Below are 18226 nucleotides of genomic sequence, written 5' to 3'. Positions count from 1 at the left end.
TATTCTCATATTTTTTTGTTCTAAAATAGGTACTAGAGGCTGCTTGGTAACGTCTGTGGTGCGGGGGACGATGCGGAAAATCGGGAGTTCATAATGAAGGACGGACAAGTATTGCCAAATGGTTGGTACTGTTGGTAGACTAGACTAGAGTACGAGTGGGAACTAGGAAGTTGGACGACATTTGCCAAAAATGGTTTGTTACGTTAGACTCTGCAGCTTGTTCGGTAACGTCATAGGGCGTGGGTAACATGCGGAAAATCCCAGTTTCAAAGAAGTTAGGCGACACTTGCCAAAAATGGTTCGGTAGTGATACGCAAGACTCCACAGCCTGTTTGGTAACACCAGTAGCGAGTGGGCACTCGTACCGTAGAATGCGGAAAATTCGCGAGCAGGCGAATGTCGAGCGAGCGAGGCCGGTGGAAGAAGCACGACCTTCACGGCACGCCGCCCTCTGTGTTGTTTGTTGAAAATGACTTTGCCCTACATCAGTGGTATGGTGAGCTAGCCGACTGCCTCTGCACCGAGCAGTAATTAAGGAAAAATCTACAGACCGAGAAACAGAACGGGCGTCATGCGTAGGGAGGGTACAGAATGATTAACATAATTCGTGATCTGCCGCTGTTAGACCTCGTTTTTGTTAGAGGATGAGAATTATATACGTAAATGTTGTTATGACAGGGAGACGTTGAATCGTTCAGAAAGGATATAAAAAAATCAAAGTAAACAAAAGGACTCGCATTGACACAGGATGCAGTAATTTACTTAACTCGTGTAGCATGATTAACACTGCATGCAAATTGTCACCAAGTCTGGCGAGCACGTCTGCATGCTAAACACACAATATACTCGTAAACATTATTTCATGACCATTCTCTTATCTCCTTGCAGTAAGGTGTAAAACGGGCAACCTTGTAAAACGCGGTCGTTGATGGACATTTAGGTACTTACGCGTTCAGGCATATGCAGACACTATGTAACTTATGTCCGCGAATTCTACGCCAGTGCAGGATTTGTTACCGTATAAAAACACCTTAGATGCATTGAGGTAACTTTGAAATCGGGGAAGTTTAGAAAATTGCTACCTACTATCTAGTAAACTCTAGAAGCACCTACTAATGCAGCAACAGTAAGCAAGGCGCCTGAATGGCTTCTAGTTTAGTGGATATTACAGAGCTTCCTAAGTTACCAACTACAAAATTCTAGGGCGCGTAGTTTAAAAATATTTCATATCTATCGTACAGAGCCATACTCCCTTTCGCGTTTATAACGATATCAGTAGAATTTACGTAACTAACTCAGATTTTCGTGATTTGCGGTTTCCGGGGTCCCAAACGAGGCACCCAACCGCTGATTACCGCTTTTGTTTTAACCGACATTGCACAAAACAACGCAGCGCGTGGTTGCCAATCGTTTCGTAAACACACTATACAAACACATGAATATTGGAGTTCCGCTGTTTGTAAAAACATCGAAACTTGCAACGCGCGCATACGTTTACGTACTTCACTTACGTTGATCGATATCTCGGAAAATGTATAGTGTTACAGTTGGCAAGCGACTTTTCTCAAACGTCTTATAATGACGTCTAGATATATGTGCTGCGGCGTCCTTACGCATTCTGAATTATTTATCATTAAAACTGTGATTGTCAATTCGCTATCTTTGTTCTACCGCGAAAATCGTAATTCAAAAAGGTTATGAGGTCATGTGGTGTTACACAAACAGTTTATTTTGCTTGAGGCAAGAAAATCAGTATGAGGATTTCCTACAAGTGTTTCTCTTGCCCAAATATTTCTCTTACACCTTCTATTAACCTTCTCTAAATTTCAAACATTGCAATCAATTAGGCACTTATCCAAAAAAAATTGTCCAGTCTCCATTGCTCACTTGCGAACGCAGCGCAAAGCAAGCGAGATGTTCAAAAAATATATAAACAATAATAAGTACATTGTAAAGAGCGCCTGCATGCGGCATGAGTGACATCATTTTGAGCCCTTCGGTAGCTTGGTTACGTTTATTGCCTGAATGGTTTCGGTTTAATATGGATTGAAACACAAATGCCGCAACCAATATTTATCAATGGCGGAACCTTGTTTATGTTTACTTCATTGTTGTGCGCACGCGGCGCGTCGGGAACGCGCGCCGTGACTTCCCGATCACACCGACACACTGACTGACAACTAATTAGGCCATTGCAATATCTAATGTAACAATCTGCATAGGAATTGGTTTTTACGTCAATAAGATAAGCAATAAAGGGTTTACACTTTACAGTCCGTTTTAGCTAACTTTGCACCGATTTGAACAAAAGAATAGCCATAGAAGTTTTGACATTAGTAATGACATGGCCACACTTTGCAAATGGCATGCAGAGTTAGCTTGGTCCGACTGTACACGTAAAGAGTCCACCGCCGTCACGCTTCAAGTCTAGACCTGTGCTGTCGAAGTGTTATAAGAGTGTGCATGTCCGTACGGTTTCAGAAAAACACAAATAATCGACCCTAGTGAAACAATCGTTATAGACGTTATTCAGTGCAAAACAATGCAATAAACAAATGCAATGTCTTGCACGACGAACCGGATAAAAATAAGTAGGTATAGTTTGGCAAGCCATTTCCTTCAGTAGAAAAAGGCGACGGGCGACACTTTTAAAAAACGAAGGCGCGAAAGGGTTGTCCTTCCATAGACCTTTTTATACTGACAAAGTGAATTCGCCAGAGTATATATGGCCCGTTCTTATAGCGCTACAAAGAAGTAAGTGTGTTGTAAAATAAGTAAGAGTAAGTACCTCAAATAGTAATCTTCATCATCGCTCCATCGATCCTCCCAAAAGTCCATCATTTTAATAACTAATATTTAAGTCACAAGGACAACGCTAATGTGTAATCCACCAGGATGACATGACACTACTGAAGGTTGCCCGAGCGATCCCGTGTGTCATGTAGATAGCATCATCTCTAAATTGGGTCATGTCCACTTGTTCAATAGTTACCCACCCACTCGTTGCCACTTCAAAATGCCTAGTTAAGACAATAGCATGATGCTATGTTCTATAACAATAACTTTTGACAAATTGATTTTAATGACGACATTGTTATCATTATCAGGGAATTATAATTGCCTAGGTAAAGCGTGACGATACTTGTATGTGTCTAAGTCAATTAGATAAGCAATAAAAAGAGATGCCAATTGTTGAGATATTAACACGAACTCGGAGAGCAACGATCCAACACATGAGTGTCGGGATGAGTAATTAACTTGTGTTAATTAAAACTAAATTAGCTGTCTGAGTGAGTTTCAACGGGTCGTGATACGAGGATCAATTGGATTGGATCACGGCCAATTACATTTTCATTTCAGTTGAGTTTTACTAATCAACAAATGAAAGGAAGAAGAATGCTTTGGTTAGCGAACTGCATGTATATCGATATCCTTGGGAGCAGTCGTAACAAAGGCGTAAGCAATTTATTACGAATTAAACGTAAATTTAGTTAATTTTTTCTAGCTTTGAAGCATCGTGGCCCGACTTACCCATCTCATAAATATCTCACACATAGATATTCCAGATAATCCAGATACCCTTTGCAGTGTACAGAGTAGAGTGAAAGAGAAAGCGCACGCGATTGCCGGTGACTTACCCCCGACTCACGGTGTATGTACTCACCGGATACGGTTGCTGGGCTTGTGCTGCGACTCCACCGTGACCAGGAACACGGCGTGGGATCTAGAAGAGTGCTCGTTCATGTCAGTGCGACCGGCAGCCCGGACGCGGTTGCCAGTGCGCAGGGCGCGCGCCATTTCTGCGGCTGACTTGCACACGATGGAGGTCATCTCTGGGATGTAGAAGCCATTCAGCTCCTGACGACAAAAACAAAAGATTCTTTAAAAATCTTATATATATGATACATCACAACAACAACATCTGTTGCCACTTGCCAAGGATCATTAGGGTTCTAAAGTGGGCCTGAAAGTAGACAGCAGAAGGTATCTTAACGCTCTCAATTGTTTGTAAACATTGCACACATGATGACATAGTATTGAATCATTACTAGAGTTTTTTTGAAGGGTTAATGCATGAAAAACCTGGCCCGTAGTCATCTTATATTATCTTATCTTCTAATTTCCTGGGGCCCTTGCGGATACACTTCGACCCATAGGGATCTTTTGTGTAGTTGCCCCCTAAGGAAAGACCCATTAGCTACTCAAGAGCCTTTTTGACCATTTCCATGTGTCCGGATGATGGAGCTTATGGGTAGCCTTTTGAATTCCTTTGGTTCCAGATAGCCTGCTGCAAAGTCCTTCATTCTTTGTCTGGTCCGTAGTCATAAGCAGCATACCTATTGGTTTGCCACGAAGTTTAAATAGGTTCCAAGTCCAAGAGGTGCCTGTTTTCATAATATGTAATAGATGCAAATAATGAGCGCACATAGGACCTTTTACCTCGGAGTTTTCCCGAAAACAGAATTAAATGAATCTTAGGATCTGTTTATAAAGCCTTGTTCCTTGCGAAATTATACTTACCAATCACCGCAACCAGTCATAAAAAGTAATGGCTCTGTTTTTGTCATTTTCGTTGGAGCTCGGCAAAAAGTAAACACAAACAGCAGGGTCTTCAGTCGCCCGGGACTCGATTGTTCGTGATGTTGTTGACCCAATTATGTTGAATACAAAGTTTGCTCGTCAATTGATGAGTTTGAATAATAAGTGGGTTTATTCCTCGATTATGTAAAATACATCCATCCTTTGTCTAAGAATTGTTATTGGAAAATGACATAGTTTGGAACTCTGGAACATCGTCCAAAGTTTGACAATTCGTAAACCTTATGGCAAATACATAATATCAGTCGTCGAGCTCATGGTCGAGCTCAAATGAAGGTGAACTTTTTTCAGTCCACCAGCCGAACTGAGCCGCACCGAAAAGTTCTGATCTTCTGATATTAGCTCTACAATAAGGCACTAAGCGCGACCGACGTGCGAGCGTGATCTCACTATGATACGCAAATAGCGTTGTCTCGCTCAAACATCGGAGCGACGTGCGAATCGGATCCAGTGTACTAAGTGGCTAAGAGTGTTGCATGTGTACACCTATTAGCTTTTTTGCTTAGTGAATGAAGCTAAGAAATTGGTCATTTTTTGGCTTCATAATCATAATTTTGAATGTGTTTTGAATAACCTTCCTTCCTCGTGTTTGTAAAGAAATTAGCAAAATATTTAGGGCACGACATAACAGACATCATTACAAGTATTACAACCTTGATCTTAAACAGCCGTGGAAATGCATGTAATTACACCTCACAACATTATAATGTAAACTAAATTATGTCTGATTGCGTCATTTGGTGCATTAAGGGGTATTTCAAGATCTTTCCTCAACACGGCATCTCTGTCAGTCAAATTGGCTTTAAAAGTAGTACAATTTATGAATGGTCTAACGCGCATATACTTTGCCTTGGAAATTGACGGTGCAGTCTTCAGTAGTTGAGGTAATCAGCATTTTTTTGCAGATCCAATTTGAGCGCAAGGTTAGACTTATTACCTTACCGTAACAACAAAACCAAAAGTTGTGTTTTGTTAATTAATCGAAAAGGGTCTACAAAGCCACCCGCAATAATATAGAAATAGGTATTATTCTATATTATTGCTAGTGGCTTTGTTTGTAGACCCTTTTCGATTAATTATTAGGTAAGCCTACTAACTACTAATGCATTTCAAACATTTCTATCTTTGGGGAAGCATTGAACTACATATCTACCTGAGCATTGCGAGGCAGGGCCGAGTGGTGCGCGAGAATAAACCACGAATCCTTGCAAGTTGCAGAATATATTGTCCGGGAAATATGGCCCGGTTGCATATATATGATACATAGTGCGCTTGCCTAAATCTAGCTAATCATGTTTGTTAACCTAAAAAACTGCGCCTAATCCATCGACATAGCGACGACGAATGAAGTTAAACGCAGGCTCATTAGTGTAGGAAATGAAGCAAGTTGTTGTATGGAGACCCATGCATTAATTTCTCAGTCGATGAAATTTTGCTTGGTTATTGTATAGTATGAGTCGAAACTAACATATAAATATCCAAAAAAAAAAACACTTCTAAGTTAGGTATTTATACGTAAAAATATAAATCTATTTATATTTTTAACCGAGTAATTCCTCTGTCCAAAATTATTTTACCAAATAAGTTATTTGTATATCAGTATGTAATACTAGAAAAAAATCTAAAAATTTTGTCAAACATGTGATTTTTTTTAAATGATAATTCCTTTTTTTGACGCTCATTTTCATCGGAAAATTGCTCTGTCATTTTTTTCTTCTTATATGATCTTAGAATATAATTTGGCGTAGTGGGTAAGAATATCCAAAAAAAATACATACCCAAATTTATGTATTATACAACTATTAAAAACTGAGAGTGGAAAATTTCTCAGCCTGTATTCTTTTTAAATATATACTAAGTAGTCACGTATACACTTAAATTGAAAATATCCAAAAGAAATATCATCCAGAACACCGAAATTTTTGAAGCGAAGATAAATCCATCCCGCGGTTACGCAATAATGTACCGTCTTCCTTTAGCAGTTAAGTGCAGATTAGTGTCCTTGTGCTACTAGTACGACCCGACCGCGTGACCCGCAGTCCACACTTAAGAAGGGAGTTGTCGTTGTCACTGATGTGTGAGTCTTTACACTACATTTAGTGATTTTTGCGAATAATATATACTTACGCAGTTTTATATAACATTGATTAAAATAATATCACGCTAAAGACGTTAATAACAACCGACGTCAAAAACAACTAGGTTCTAGAATATTTGCCACGTAATAAAGATTACCTACTTATTGTATGCTTATCGTTAATAAATTGCGATATCTTAAAACTTAACCGTCGAGATCTTTAAAACTACTGAACCAGTTTTGATGAAACTTGTACTCATCATTATCGTCAGCCTGTTGCAGTCCACTGCTGGACATAGGCCTCCCCCAGATGCGCCACAAAGCACGTTTTCCCGTTTTCTGCATCCAGTCCCTGCCAGCTACCTTCTTTAGACGCCCACATAGACTGACATTTATAAATATTATGCAACTCTAACAATATTACATATACAAACACAAACAACCCACTGGCGAAAATAATTCGTGTATAAGCAAAATTTGGTACTATTGTAGTTGAAGGTGCCTTACACAACATACTGAAAGTACTGATGGATGGTGGTGGCGCTAACGGGGGGGGGGGGGGGGGGGGGGGGGGGTTAAAGGTCCCCTTCTTCAGTTTATCTTAAATATCTCGTAAACGGTGGCCCATAGCAAAAAATGTTCTTTAACGTAAATAATATATATAAAATTTCCTAATCGAAAGATTCAGTGCACTTTTTCGCTAGGATCAACATTTAAAAAATATTAAAGCGGGAAAGTTAATTAAAATCAATTTTATGCTCCATTTTACTATATTTTCGTGAAGAACCCGTAAATAGCAAAAACCTTGTTAAACGTAAATAATTTACACATTTTTTTTGCAAAAAAGATTCAGTAAACTTTTTGAAAGTATCAATATTTCAAAAGATATTAAAGGGGGAAAGTCAATTAAAATCAATTCTAAGGTTCCTTTTCTTTCGTTTTTCGTAAATAATTTGTAAAGTATGATCCATAGCAAAAAATCTCTCATACATAAATATTGACCATAATTTTTTTTACAAGAAAGATATATGAAACTTTTCGCTAGGATCAACATTTAAAAAGATACTAAAGCGGGAATATTAATACTAATCAATTTTAAAGTCACTTCTTAGTTTTTCGTAAATAACTCTTAAACGGCAGCTCATAACAAAACAGGTTCTTATACATAAATAATTAACATAATATTTCCTACAAAAAACATACAGAACACTTTTCTCCAGGATCAATATTTAAAACAAAATTAAAGGGGGAAAGTAAATCACAAACAATTTACAAGTCCCTAATTTTTTTGTTTTTCGTAAATAACTCGTAAACAGTGGCCCAATGCAAAAAGTTCTTTATACAGTAATAATAGAAATGTAATTTTGTACAACAAAAGTTCCGTAATTTTTTTCGCTAGGATCAATATTTAATGAGATATTAAAATTTATTATAATCAGTTTCCAGGTCCTTTTTAGGGTTCCATACCCAAAGGGTAAAACTCCGCTGTCCGTCCGTCCGTCTGTCACCAGGCTGTATCTCATGAACCGTGATATACAGTTCAAATTTTCACAGATGATGTATTTCTGTTGCCGCTATAACAACAAATACTACAAAGTACGGAACCCTCGGTGGGCGAGTCCAACTCGCACTTGTTGGGTTTTTTTTAGTCAGAGGGGCAAAGTTACTTACAATGAATCCTCAGGTCTCTTTTTTAGTTTTTTAGTAAATAATTTGTAAAGTATTATGACCTATAGCAAAAAATATATATGTGTATATAAACAATTATAATAATTTTTTTTTACAAAAGTCATGCGGAACACTTTTCCCTAAGATCAATATTTATTAAGCTTTTAAAGCGAGAAACACAAATAATGTGCAGAATTGATTAAAATTAACTTTCGCGGTTTAATATCTCAATAATATTGATCCTAAAGAAAAAGAATAGTAATCTTTTTTCTATAAAATTTTATGTAAAACATAAATAATGTTTGAACGTGTTTTGCTACGGGCTACCGTTTACGAGTTACTTACGAAAACTAAAAAGGGTTTTTAAAATTGATTATTATTAACATTCCCGCTTTAGTATCTTTTTAAATATTCATCCTAGCGAAAAGTGTGCTACATATTTCTTATAGAAAATTTTATGTTACTTATTTATGTACGAGACATTTTTTTGCTATGGGTCATACTTTAGAAATTATTTACGAAAACTAAAGAAAAGGAACCTTAGAATTGGTTTTATTAACTTTCCCTCTTTAATATCTTTTTAAATATTGATCCTTTCACAAAGGGTACTGAATCTTTTTTGTAGAAAGTTTTGTGTAGATCATTTATATTTTACAGCGTTTTTTGCGAATTGCCACCGTTTACGAAAATATAGAAAAATGGACCATAAAATTGATTTTAATTAACTTTCCCGCTTTAATATATTTTTAAATATTGATCCTAGTAAAAAGTGTACTGAATTTTTCTTGTAGGAAATGTTATATAGATGATTTGCGTGAAAGAACATTTTTTGATATGGGCCACCGTTTACGAGTTATTTAAGATAAACTAAAAAAGGGCCATTTAAAGCTAGCAGCCGCGTCGATGCAATTGTCTCACGTGCGCTCCAAGCGATATCATTGTCGCTGGTTACGTTTAGAATTATAGTTTGGCATGCTATGACAGAAATATTTATATGTATTTCTGTTGCCGCTATAACAACAAATACTAAAAAGTACGGAACCCTCGGTGGGCGAGTCCGACTCGCACATGTCCGGTTTTTTAGTCAAAGAGGAGCAAAGTTACTTACAATGAATCCTCAGGTCTCTTTTTTTAGTTTTACGTAAATAATTTGTAAAGTATGACCTATAGCAAAAAATATATATGTGTATATAAACAATTATAATAATTTTTTTTACAAAAGTCATGCGGAACACTTTTCCCTAAGATCAATATTTATTAAGCTTTTAAAGCGAGAAACACAAATAATGTACAGAATTGATTAAAATTAACTTTCGCCGTTTAATATCTCAATAATATTGATCCTAAAGAAAAAGTTTAAGAAATCTTTTTTCCAGAAAATTTTATGTTAAGTATTTATGTTTAACATTCTTATTGCACTGGAGCACCGTTTAAGAGTTATTTACGAACAACTAAAAAAAGTACATATGAATTGATTTACCCCCTATAATATCTTCTTAAATATTGATCCTAGAGAAAAGTGATCGAATTATTTTTTGTAGGAAATATTATGTGTAAGAACGTGTTTTGCTACGGGCTACCGTTTACGAGTTACTTACGAAAACTAAAAAGGGTTTTTAAAATTGATTATTATTAACATTCCCGCTTTAGTATCTTTTTAAATATTCATCCTAGCGAAAAGTGTGCTAGATATTTCTTATAGAAAATTTTATGTTACTTATTTATGTATAAGACTTTTTTTTGCTATGGGTCATACTTTACAAATTATTTACGAAAACTAAAGAAAATGAACCTTAGAATTGGTTTTATTAACTTTCCCTTTTTAATATCTTTTTAAATATTGATCCTTTCACAAAGTGTACTGAATCTTTTTTGTAGAAGGTTTGTGTAGATTATTTACATTTTACAGCGTTTTTTGCTTATTACCACCGTTTGCGAAAATATAGAGAAATGGACCAGAAAATTGATTTTAATCAATTTTCCCGCTTTAATATCTTTTTAAATATTGATCCTAGTAAAAAGTGTACTGAATTTTTCTTGTAGGAAATGTTATATAGATGATTTGCGTGATAGATCATTTTTTTGATATGGGGCCACCGTTCACGAGTTATTTAAGATTACTAAAAAAGGGACATTTAAACCCCTCCCTCCCCCGTACACAGTAGCGCCACCCCCATCTATCAGTACTTTCAGTATGTTATGTAAGGTACCTTTATCTACAACTATGCCAAAATTCGCTTATACACGAATTATTTCCCCGTTTTTTCCTTCGTTTGGTGGCCTAATACGTACGACTCGAATTGAATAAATTGAATTTAAGAATATAAATATTTAAATTAGACACATCGCATAACCTACCTACTTCATTTGTAGGTACGGTAGAGACTATACTTACGGTAGGTACTACACAGACAGGCAGGCATACGGCAGGTCAAAAAAGAAACAAGTAGAAATATTTTTTAAAACAGTAACCTATGCACCTAGGCGATACGCGAATGAATAGAGAAGTAGCAAGCTGCCACCGCCGGGCAGGCGCGGCGCGCGCGCTGGCGGCGGCCGGTACCGCTCCCGCACCCCGCTTGTACACCCCGCTCCCTACACACTGCTCCCGATATGTTAAGTTTTTAATAAGCTCGTTATTTTTTTGGATGTTTTTATAGTTGGATGGAAATAAAACTGTGATCTTAATTCAATAAATAAAATGGATAGAGAAATTTTTCACAGCGAGTAAAAAGGCAATTTCTGAAAATAGTATAGTTACATGGTTTTTTTTTTAGATTTTCATTTTGTAGCTATAAAACGGCAATAAAATGGCATTCCAGTGGAAAAATTAGACGGAGTAATTTTCCGATCCAAGACACGTCCAAAAATTATATTTTATTAATATTGGTATTTCTGCTGGGATATTTTTTTGGATATTTCATATATTGTTGTAATACGTTACATGAATATGTCTGGTGAAGAAAGTTTTAACGGAGCATTTTTCCGTAAAAAGATATTAACGATTTAATACTTTAGGTATTTACTTAAATCCTATTATTATTATTCTTTGGAAATTAAGACAATACTTTTTATTTATTGATACTTTATCATACTGTAAAGTTTTTTCTGGCAGAGGGGTTACTGCGGGGTCCACTACCTTTATTTCCTACACTACATATTTAATTCAACGGCGCAACGTAATTATTGTAATGAATTTCGGGTAATTTACTTTCGATTTCGCCGCAGTCGCGACGGGCTCCGGCTAGACGGGGGGTTGAACCCGCAAGTCCTTTTGTTCCAACGGGTTAAACCTTAGGGTTGCCTTATAACTCAGATATCTTAACAAAATCTCATATTTTTACTGACAAGTTCCCAGTGTAAAGTTATGATTATTTTACTGGTGACCGAAGAGCTGGCGGCTTCCTCGCACAACGTATCAGTATTGCGATACAACGAGGAAATGTCGCCAGCATGCTTGGTACAAAATGCCTCAAGGGCCTATTTTAGATTTAAGCTAGTTATAGTAATCCTCTGTATATATCCATTATGTATATTGTTATTGTAAATAAAGAAATTATATTACCACTTTATTAGAAAGTTTATTCTGGTAGCCCTATTTCAGTATAACAAATATCTATTGAATTGAATCGTTTAGTACCAGGTAGAATGGTAATGGCCTTAGGTAGGTACTTGTTTGTATTTTGTATTATTAGCCTTTAATGGCTCTGATGGTTACGTGACTGCGAGGGCGCTACGGCCACCTCAAACATGTGACGATGAGACTAAACAATTAAATAAATGATAATTTCAGCGTATGTTTGTCCGTCTGCTATAAAATTACCATACCGGAAAAAATCCGACCCCTTTCCTCTTAAGGAGTCTTGCTGTTAGTCCCAAAGTCCACACTCTTGATTGACAAATAAGAATCCTTATTACAAAGAGACAAGGTACACAGATGGTCACTTAAAGTGTTGCTGTTCGTGCAATTGTTATGAGAGGAACATTTGGTTATTCTTTGTATTGTTGACCTTCGCTAATTGAAACATTTATCTAGAAAGTTGCTTACTACAGTATCCCCGGACGCGTGAGCTGCCTACCCTTTTACCTAATGGCCTACCTAGACAACCATTACGTAAGTAATTAAATATTCTTTTTTGCTCCAAACACAAAACAAAGTCAAAGTCAAAGATTTACAATATAAATAAAGGTGATGATGGTGATTAGTAAGACTTTTTTATCTTGTTGCCACAGATGGATTTTTATGAAAAAAATATATTTCATACAATATTGTATTGTGCATTAAATACCTAAAAATTGAGGTTGTTGCCCTCTTGTAAAAAAAAAATTGAAACAAAAAAAATTATTTTTATAGGCCTTTGTAAATAAGTTAGAACCTTGATTTTTTTTTGAAAATGTATTGCTATTAGTGCCATGTATAATCCGAATTTCAAAGAAATCTAACCATTAGTATAGCTTAGAAAAATTAAAAAAGATTTTATATATATTTTTTTTTTATCCAAACCAAGGGGATTCCAGGCTTGAAATATTGTAAAATGATATCTTATAATAAGACCAATTAACGCTTCTAAGAAAGGTATACATTTCAGCCAGGGGCAGTTTCACTATAGGATTGCGGCTAGACCCTTTGGTTATAAAATATATCGAATAGTTTTTGAGTAATATGGCTGTGACATACGCATAGACCGACAGACATAAGGTCATGACAAAACTATAAGGGTTCTAAGTTTGCCATTTTGGCTACGGAACCCTAAAAGTACTATTTAATAGCGCTACGAATTGATTATAATAATAATAATAATAATATACTTTATTGTGCACTACAAAGAAATATACATGTTACAAACAAAAAAAGGATAAGCATTTTTAGTGCAAAATTCGTCTTTTTTTTCTATTTTATTACTTCTCGGTCTCGGTCTCGGTCTCGGTCGAGACAAAAAAAGCGTTCTCGGTCGGACCTTAGTACTAGGATATTAAGAGCAAAAAAACTTTTGAAACAGGCAGTGTACGAATAAATTAGAGGAGTAAGAAAGTTACATACACATTAAGCAAACAATAACCATATAATAAAAAAAATATAGCAAATACATCTAAAATAGATATAAATACATATACTATATACACAGGGTCCCATTATGTTTTTAAAGCTTTAAAGAGTTTTTAATCCAGTTGCTCAAAAAGTGCTATTTTACGTAGCTGTTTAGCGTGCGAAAAGTTGGATTTCGCGAACTAGTGCATTTTACATTTCCACTTGTTCCAATTAATGACTACTTATTGATTTGTGTTAATGTTAGTTTCCTTTAAATGTCGTAATCAACATAAAAACCTACTGTTGATGTAAAAATAATAAATATAAGCATATTTCATATTTTATTACTTAAGTCTTCATCATTATAACCCGTTTATTTTTTAATATTGAATATTGAAAAATCGTTCTTAATAAGTTGTCTGAATGGAACGGAATAGCTGCTGAAACGCCTGTCAAAGCAGAGGCGTTTTTCTTACTGCAAGAATGTTTTAAGTTTCCAAAGACTACATTCGATATTGTTTTCATACAATTTAAATATACGATACACAAATAATCGTAAATAACGATACTTAGGTAAAAATAGTATATTTACATTTTTTTCTGTCTTATAGAACATGCATAAAAAAGTACTTGTTGTTTTTCTTATTTTTTCGCACCTGTATTAAAAAACGTCGTTCGATACACGTGGGGAAATGTCATTCTTAACTCGTCCCGAGTCTCGCTACTCGTGAAGTAATGACATACTTTCCGCACTAGCATCGAAATGTACTATTTTGCACACCTAATGTCTAACGGCAGACTATTCCACAGGCGAACCGCTTGAAACGCGAAGGAGTCATTGTAAAACTTCGTAGAAGATGGAGGGGGAACAAGTCGATATTTCGTAATTAATCAATTATAGATACATCCAGAATATCCAGATGTATCATCGTCGACACACTCAACCGACGATCCGTAAGCCTAGTTACGTCTAGATAAGGTGTACGAACGGTCAGTAAGTGTGCGTGCGTCGATTGCACGTGCGCAATCTGCCATTAGGGCGACATTGGCTCACTAAGTCAATATTAACACAAAGTCTTTTTCTATCAATGCTTATGAACTTATGATACGACCATGGCCTAAATGTAGTATGAATACACCTAATCGAAATTAAAATACCTATTTAAAGTTTTCAGTTTGCGTGATCAAGAACGATAAGATATAATCTTCGTAAAGAAGGTTAACAAAACAAAGAATAGCCAAATGTTCTTAAAGTAACGATTGCAACACTCTAGGCTGACCATTTGTAGTCTTTACTTCGGTACAATAAGGTTTATTGTCAACAAATAGTGCGCACAATAGTACAAACAAATTGCACATTTATAAATGGAAGGAAATGGGCATTCGTGAAGCCAAGCTGAACAAACAACGACACGCACTTGAAATATTTATTTACTTTCGTAAAGCTAACGTGGAATAGTGCATTGATAATGCAGACTATCAGCTGTTCATCACAATTTATACACTTAGGGACAATGAAAACATGTTTCATGTTGGCTTGGAGTTCTCCTCCCGTGTAGAGTTGTTTATAAGATCAAATTTACCTATTTTCCCTCACTGACCTATTTTAATTAAAAATTCCTTAGTCCTCGTGGTGGGTCAGCTTAGCCTGGGTTAGCGATTCCACATATTGAATTTCTACGTAAAATTGGCAAGTATCAAACAATATTCTGTAGCTAACTCACAATAATTATAGCTAAGTCATCGGTGCGAGTATAATGAACTCATTGATCAGCTGATGAAAGCACGTAGCACGTAGGCCTCGTAGTAACAATCAACAAGCCATTGTTAGGATAGTTTTAATTTATTCAATTTATTGTCATGACGCTAACGTTTTGGCACGCCGCCGAATTAGTTTATGTTTGGCTTGTTGAATGGAAGGAAGGCGCCTTACAAAGGGTGCGTAGTAAGCTTTACTTGGTTACAGAGGATGTCTTATGGCCATTTAGACCCACATAATAAACATAGACTTTCATAATCACATTGTATTATACCTAAATTGAAGGATAAACGATCTGTATTATATCTTTATCCGGCACCGTAGCACTGAAGGTTTCATAATTTGGAGCGTCAAGATACTCGAAACGAAAGATAACTTGATCTTGTTATTGTTAAACTATTTAGTTAACCAATTGGTGTACGAGTATACCAATCATCATCAATAAAGGATTTAATACAATAAAAACAGACATAACTTGGGAAATTCCACTACGAGACGAGTACTACGACGCCGCCATTGCAGCGATGCTCATGTGTCAGTTCAGCCCTTGACGCGCTACAGAGTGAGGTGATATATCCAATAGCGATTGTGAGGTTGCGCTCACGAAAGCCTCATCATCGGTTATCATTATAAAGCTGAGGGGAGACCTTTTCAGTGACATTTATGTTGTGTATTGACAAAAGTTTTATAATAGTTTTAAACAATATTGTAAACGCTCTGTATACATTTATTTTCTTCTTCATACCTATACATAAAGATTAAAGAAACAGCAGGCGAGCCGCGTCTGTTATCGTAGGAAAATTGGTAATCGATAACAGCTGATACTGATAAACTATGCAGAGGTAACGTGGCCCTGAAACAATAACATAAGTCTACGTCGATTAGACAAAGAAAAACAACGTTTTAGTGTTCTGTTTTTACGAGATAGCAATAAGTACTGGGGATTACCAAAAAGTAGCCGTACGTATGGTCAGAGACAAGAGACAAAAAAAACTAAGCCTTAAGTCTCTTTTATATGGCTAAAAGCTTCCAGCCAAGCTGACCTTGCTGGTTTTCCACCGTGTAGGTAGATGGTGGTTTGACGGAAATACATAGTGACAATTGTAGCCGCCGTGCAGGTCAGGATCTCGACGACTTAAATAAAACTTCGAATTATAATGAAGCTAAAGGGTACAAAGGGTACTTACTGGTTTACAAGGGTTCTCGTCAAAACGGTTCAATGTAGAAAAGTGGGTGCATGTTGATAGTATGGAGGATGATGAAAGAGTGATTTGCAATATATGATCAGTACAAAAAGGTAGTTTAAATTTAGATGCTTCTAATTGGCCGCGATACAGAATATGTGGAGCGCTCCTATTGGTGCTTTTAAAAAGCCTCCGAATACTAGCCGAGCCCGACGGCTGCGTTTAGCTACTGCATTGATTTTTATATATTAATAAGTTGCATTCGAAACACAATCATAGTGGCCTTGGCCAAAGGCCTGATATGTCGTCAGATGACAACCAAAACTCACTAATTGCAAGATAATAATTTTCATAGGTACGTAGGTACCAAAACGGTCCCTCCAGTCCGGTCCAATATGACTATGAACTTGTGGTAGCAATTAGTGAGTTTTGGTTGTCAACTTGTCACCTGACGATATAGTAACACACTTATGCTACACAAAACCTTAACAAATTGTACACTTAACCTTCCTCAAGAATCACTGTATTGATAGGTGAAAACCTAGTTTTTAAGTTTGTCGCGAACATAAGACATTAGACATTACAGATAAACGCGGTGTGGGACTTTGTTTTATAAAGTGTAGTGATAGTGATAGGAATAAGGATATGTCTATATTTGGCCGCTTTGGCTGGCACTATCTAATGATGCTGACTGTAGCACAGCACATCGAAGCAGTAGATAGCATCAATTATCGCTAGTATCGATAGCAGCTGTTATCGATAAATAATGCAGCGATAAGGCGGCCCTGAAACTACAGTCCGAGCTGCCTGGCGTGTATCGATAAAACAAAGAAACTGCGTTTTAGGTGTTACGGAGTATCAATATCCACATAGGTATTAATCTGATCTGAGTAATATCCGCATATTGCTTTCGTATGGGAGTAAGAGGGTGTCGTGTAGTGTAAAAAGCGCGTATAGTATAAAGTATAAGGGCAGCACAGGAGGCCCCCGTAGGGCAGTAGGAGGGGCTATAAAAATATAATGGAAAGTTTACGTTTCAAATAACAAGCTGCAGACACTATAACATACAGATGAGCGTTCTTGAATTAAGGGTCAGCACTTATTAGCACCAATTCCAACGCATAGGGTTGCTAAAAAACAGAAAGACCTTAAAACTTAAACCTGTATAGGGACCGTGCGCGTTGGAGGGTCTGCCATATAAACACACTGACACTTCACGCCAAAGCAAGTCCTGCCATCTACAGTTCACGTACGTTTTCTTGTGCACTGTAGGTTCTGCCATCTTGTGGACTACATTGGAAGCGTAAACTTGACATTGACACTTCGTGCCAATAAACAGGGGCCTCCTGTGCTGCCCACTACAGTTCATGCACGTTCCCTATAGAGTCGGACCAAGCTAACTTTGCACGGCATTTCTAATGACAAAGCGTGGCAATGTCATCATTACTGCCATTTTTTTATGAAAATATGACTTTTAAACACTCCCCCACTTTTATCTGTTGAATTCAAATCGGTGCAAAGTTAGCTTCGACGGACTCCACAGCCCGTCTGACGGTACAGTTCATGCGTATGATCGCTAATCACCACTATATTGCATAGATTTTTTGCACTATCATGTTAGTCCTTGTACGCACAACATTGCCAAAACGAGCGTTGTTTAGTTTGCGTGTAGGTAGGGCAGACGTGACATGGCATTCATGTAGGTACTCGCTCATTGACGGCCTTTGTCAAATAATGAGTCACTGGTCGCCACACAAATGAGGCAAAAAGCAAACCTTGTGTAGGTACAACCGATGGCACAGTATGTCATTGAATATATGTATTACCTAACAGGACAACAGACGGCATGTCAATAATACAGTAGGGAGTAAGCTGGAGCTAATTTAGGGTTTGTGTATTTTTTTTCTGTT

At 36.7% G+C, this 18226-nt stretch overlaps 1 protein-coding gene across 1 annotated transcript in view; it reads right to left on the bottom strand.

Annotated features, from left to right (window-relative positions):
• Positions 1-18226, bottom strand: part of LOC133524675 (kinesin-like protein Klp68D) — a 54202-nt gene that overhangs the window by 9573 nt on the left and 26403 nt on the right. Inside the window, exon 5 of the mRNA XM_061860777.1 lies at positions 3665-3858. Within this exon, the coding sequence (XP_061716761.1) occupies positions 3665-3858 (194 nt within the window). The remainder of the gene's footprint in view (positions 1-3664; positions 3859-18226) is intronic.

Source organism: Cydia pomonella, chromosome 14, assembly GCF_033807575.1.
Source record: "Cydia pomonella isolate Wapato2018A chromosome 14, ilCydPomo1, whole genome shotgun sequence".
In the NCBI taxonomy this organism is placed as follows: domain Eukaryota; kingdom Metazoa; phylum Arthropoda; class Insecta; order Lepidoptera; family Tortricidae; genus Cydia; species Cydia pomonella.
This window is presented reverse-complemented; position numbering and strand designations above follow the sequence as displayed.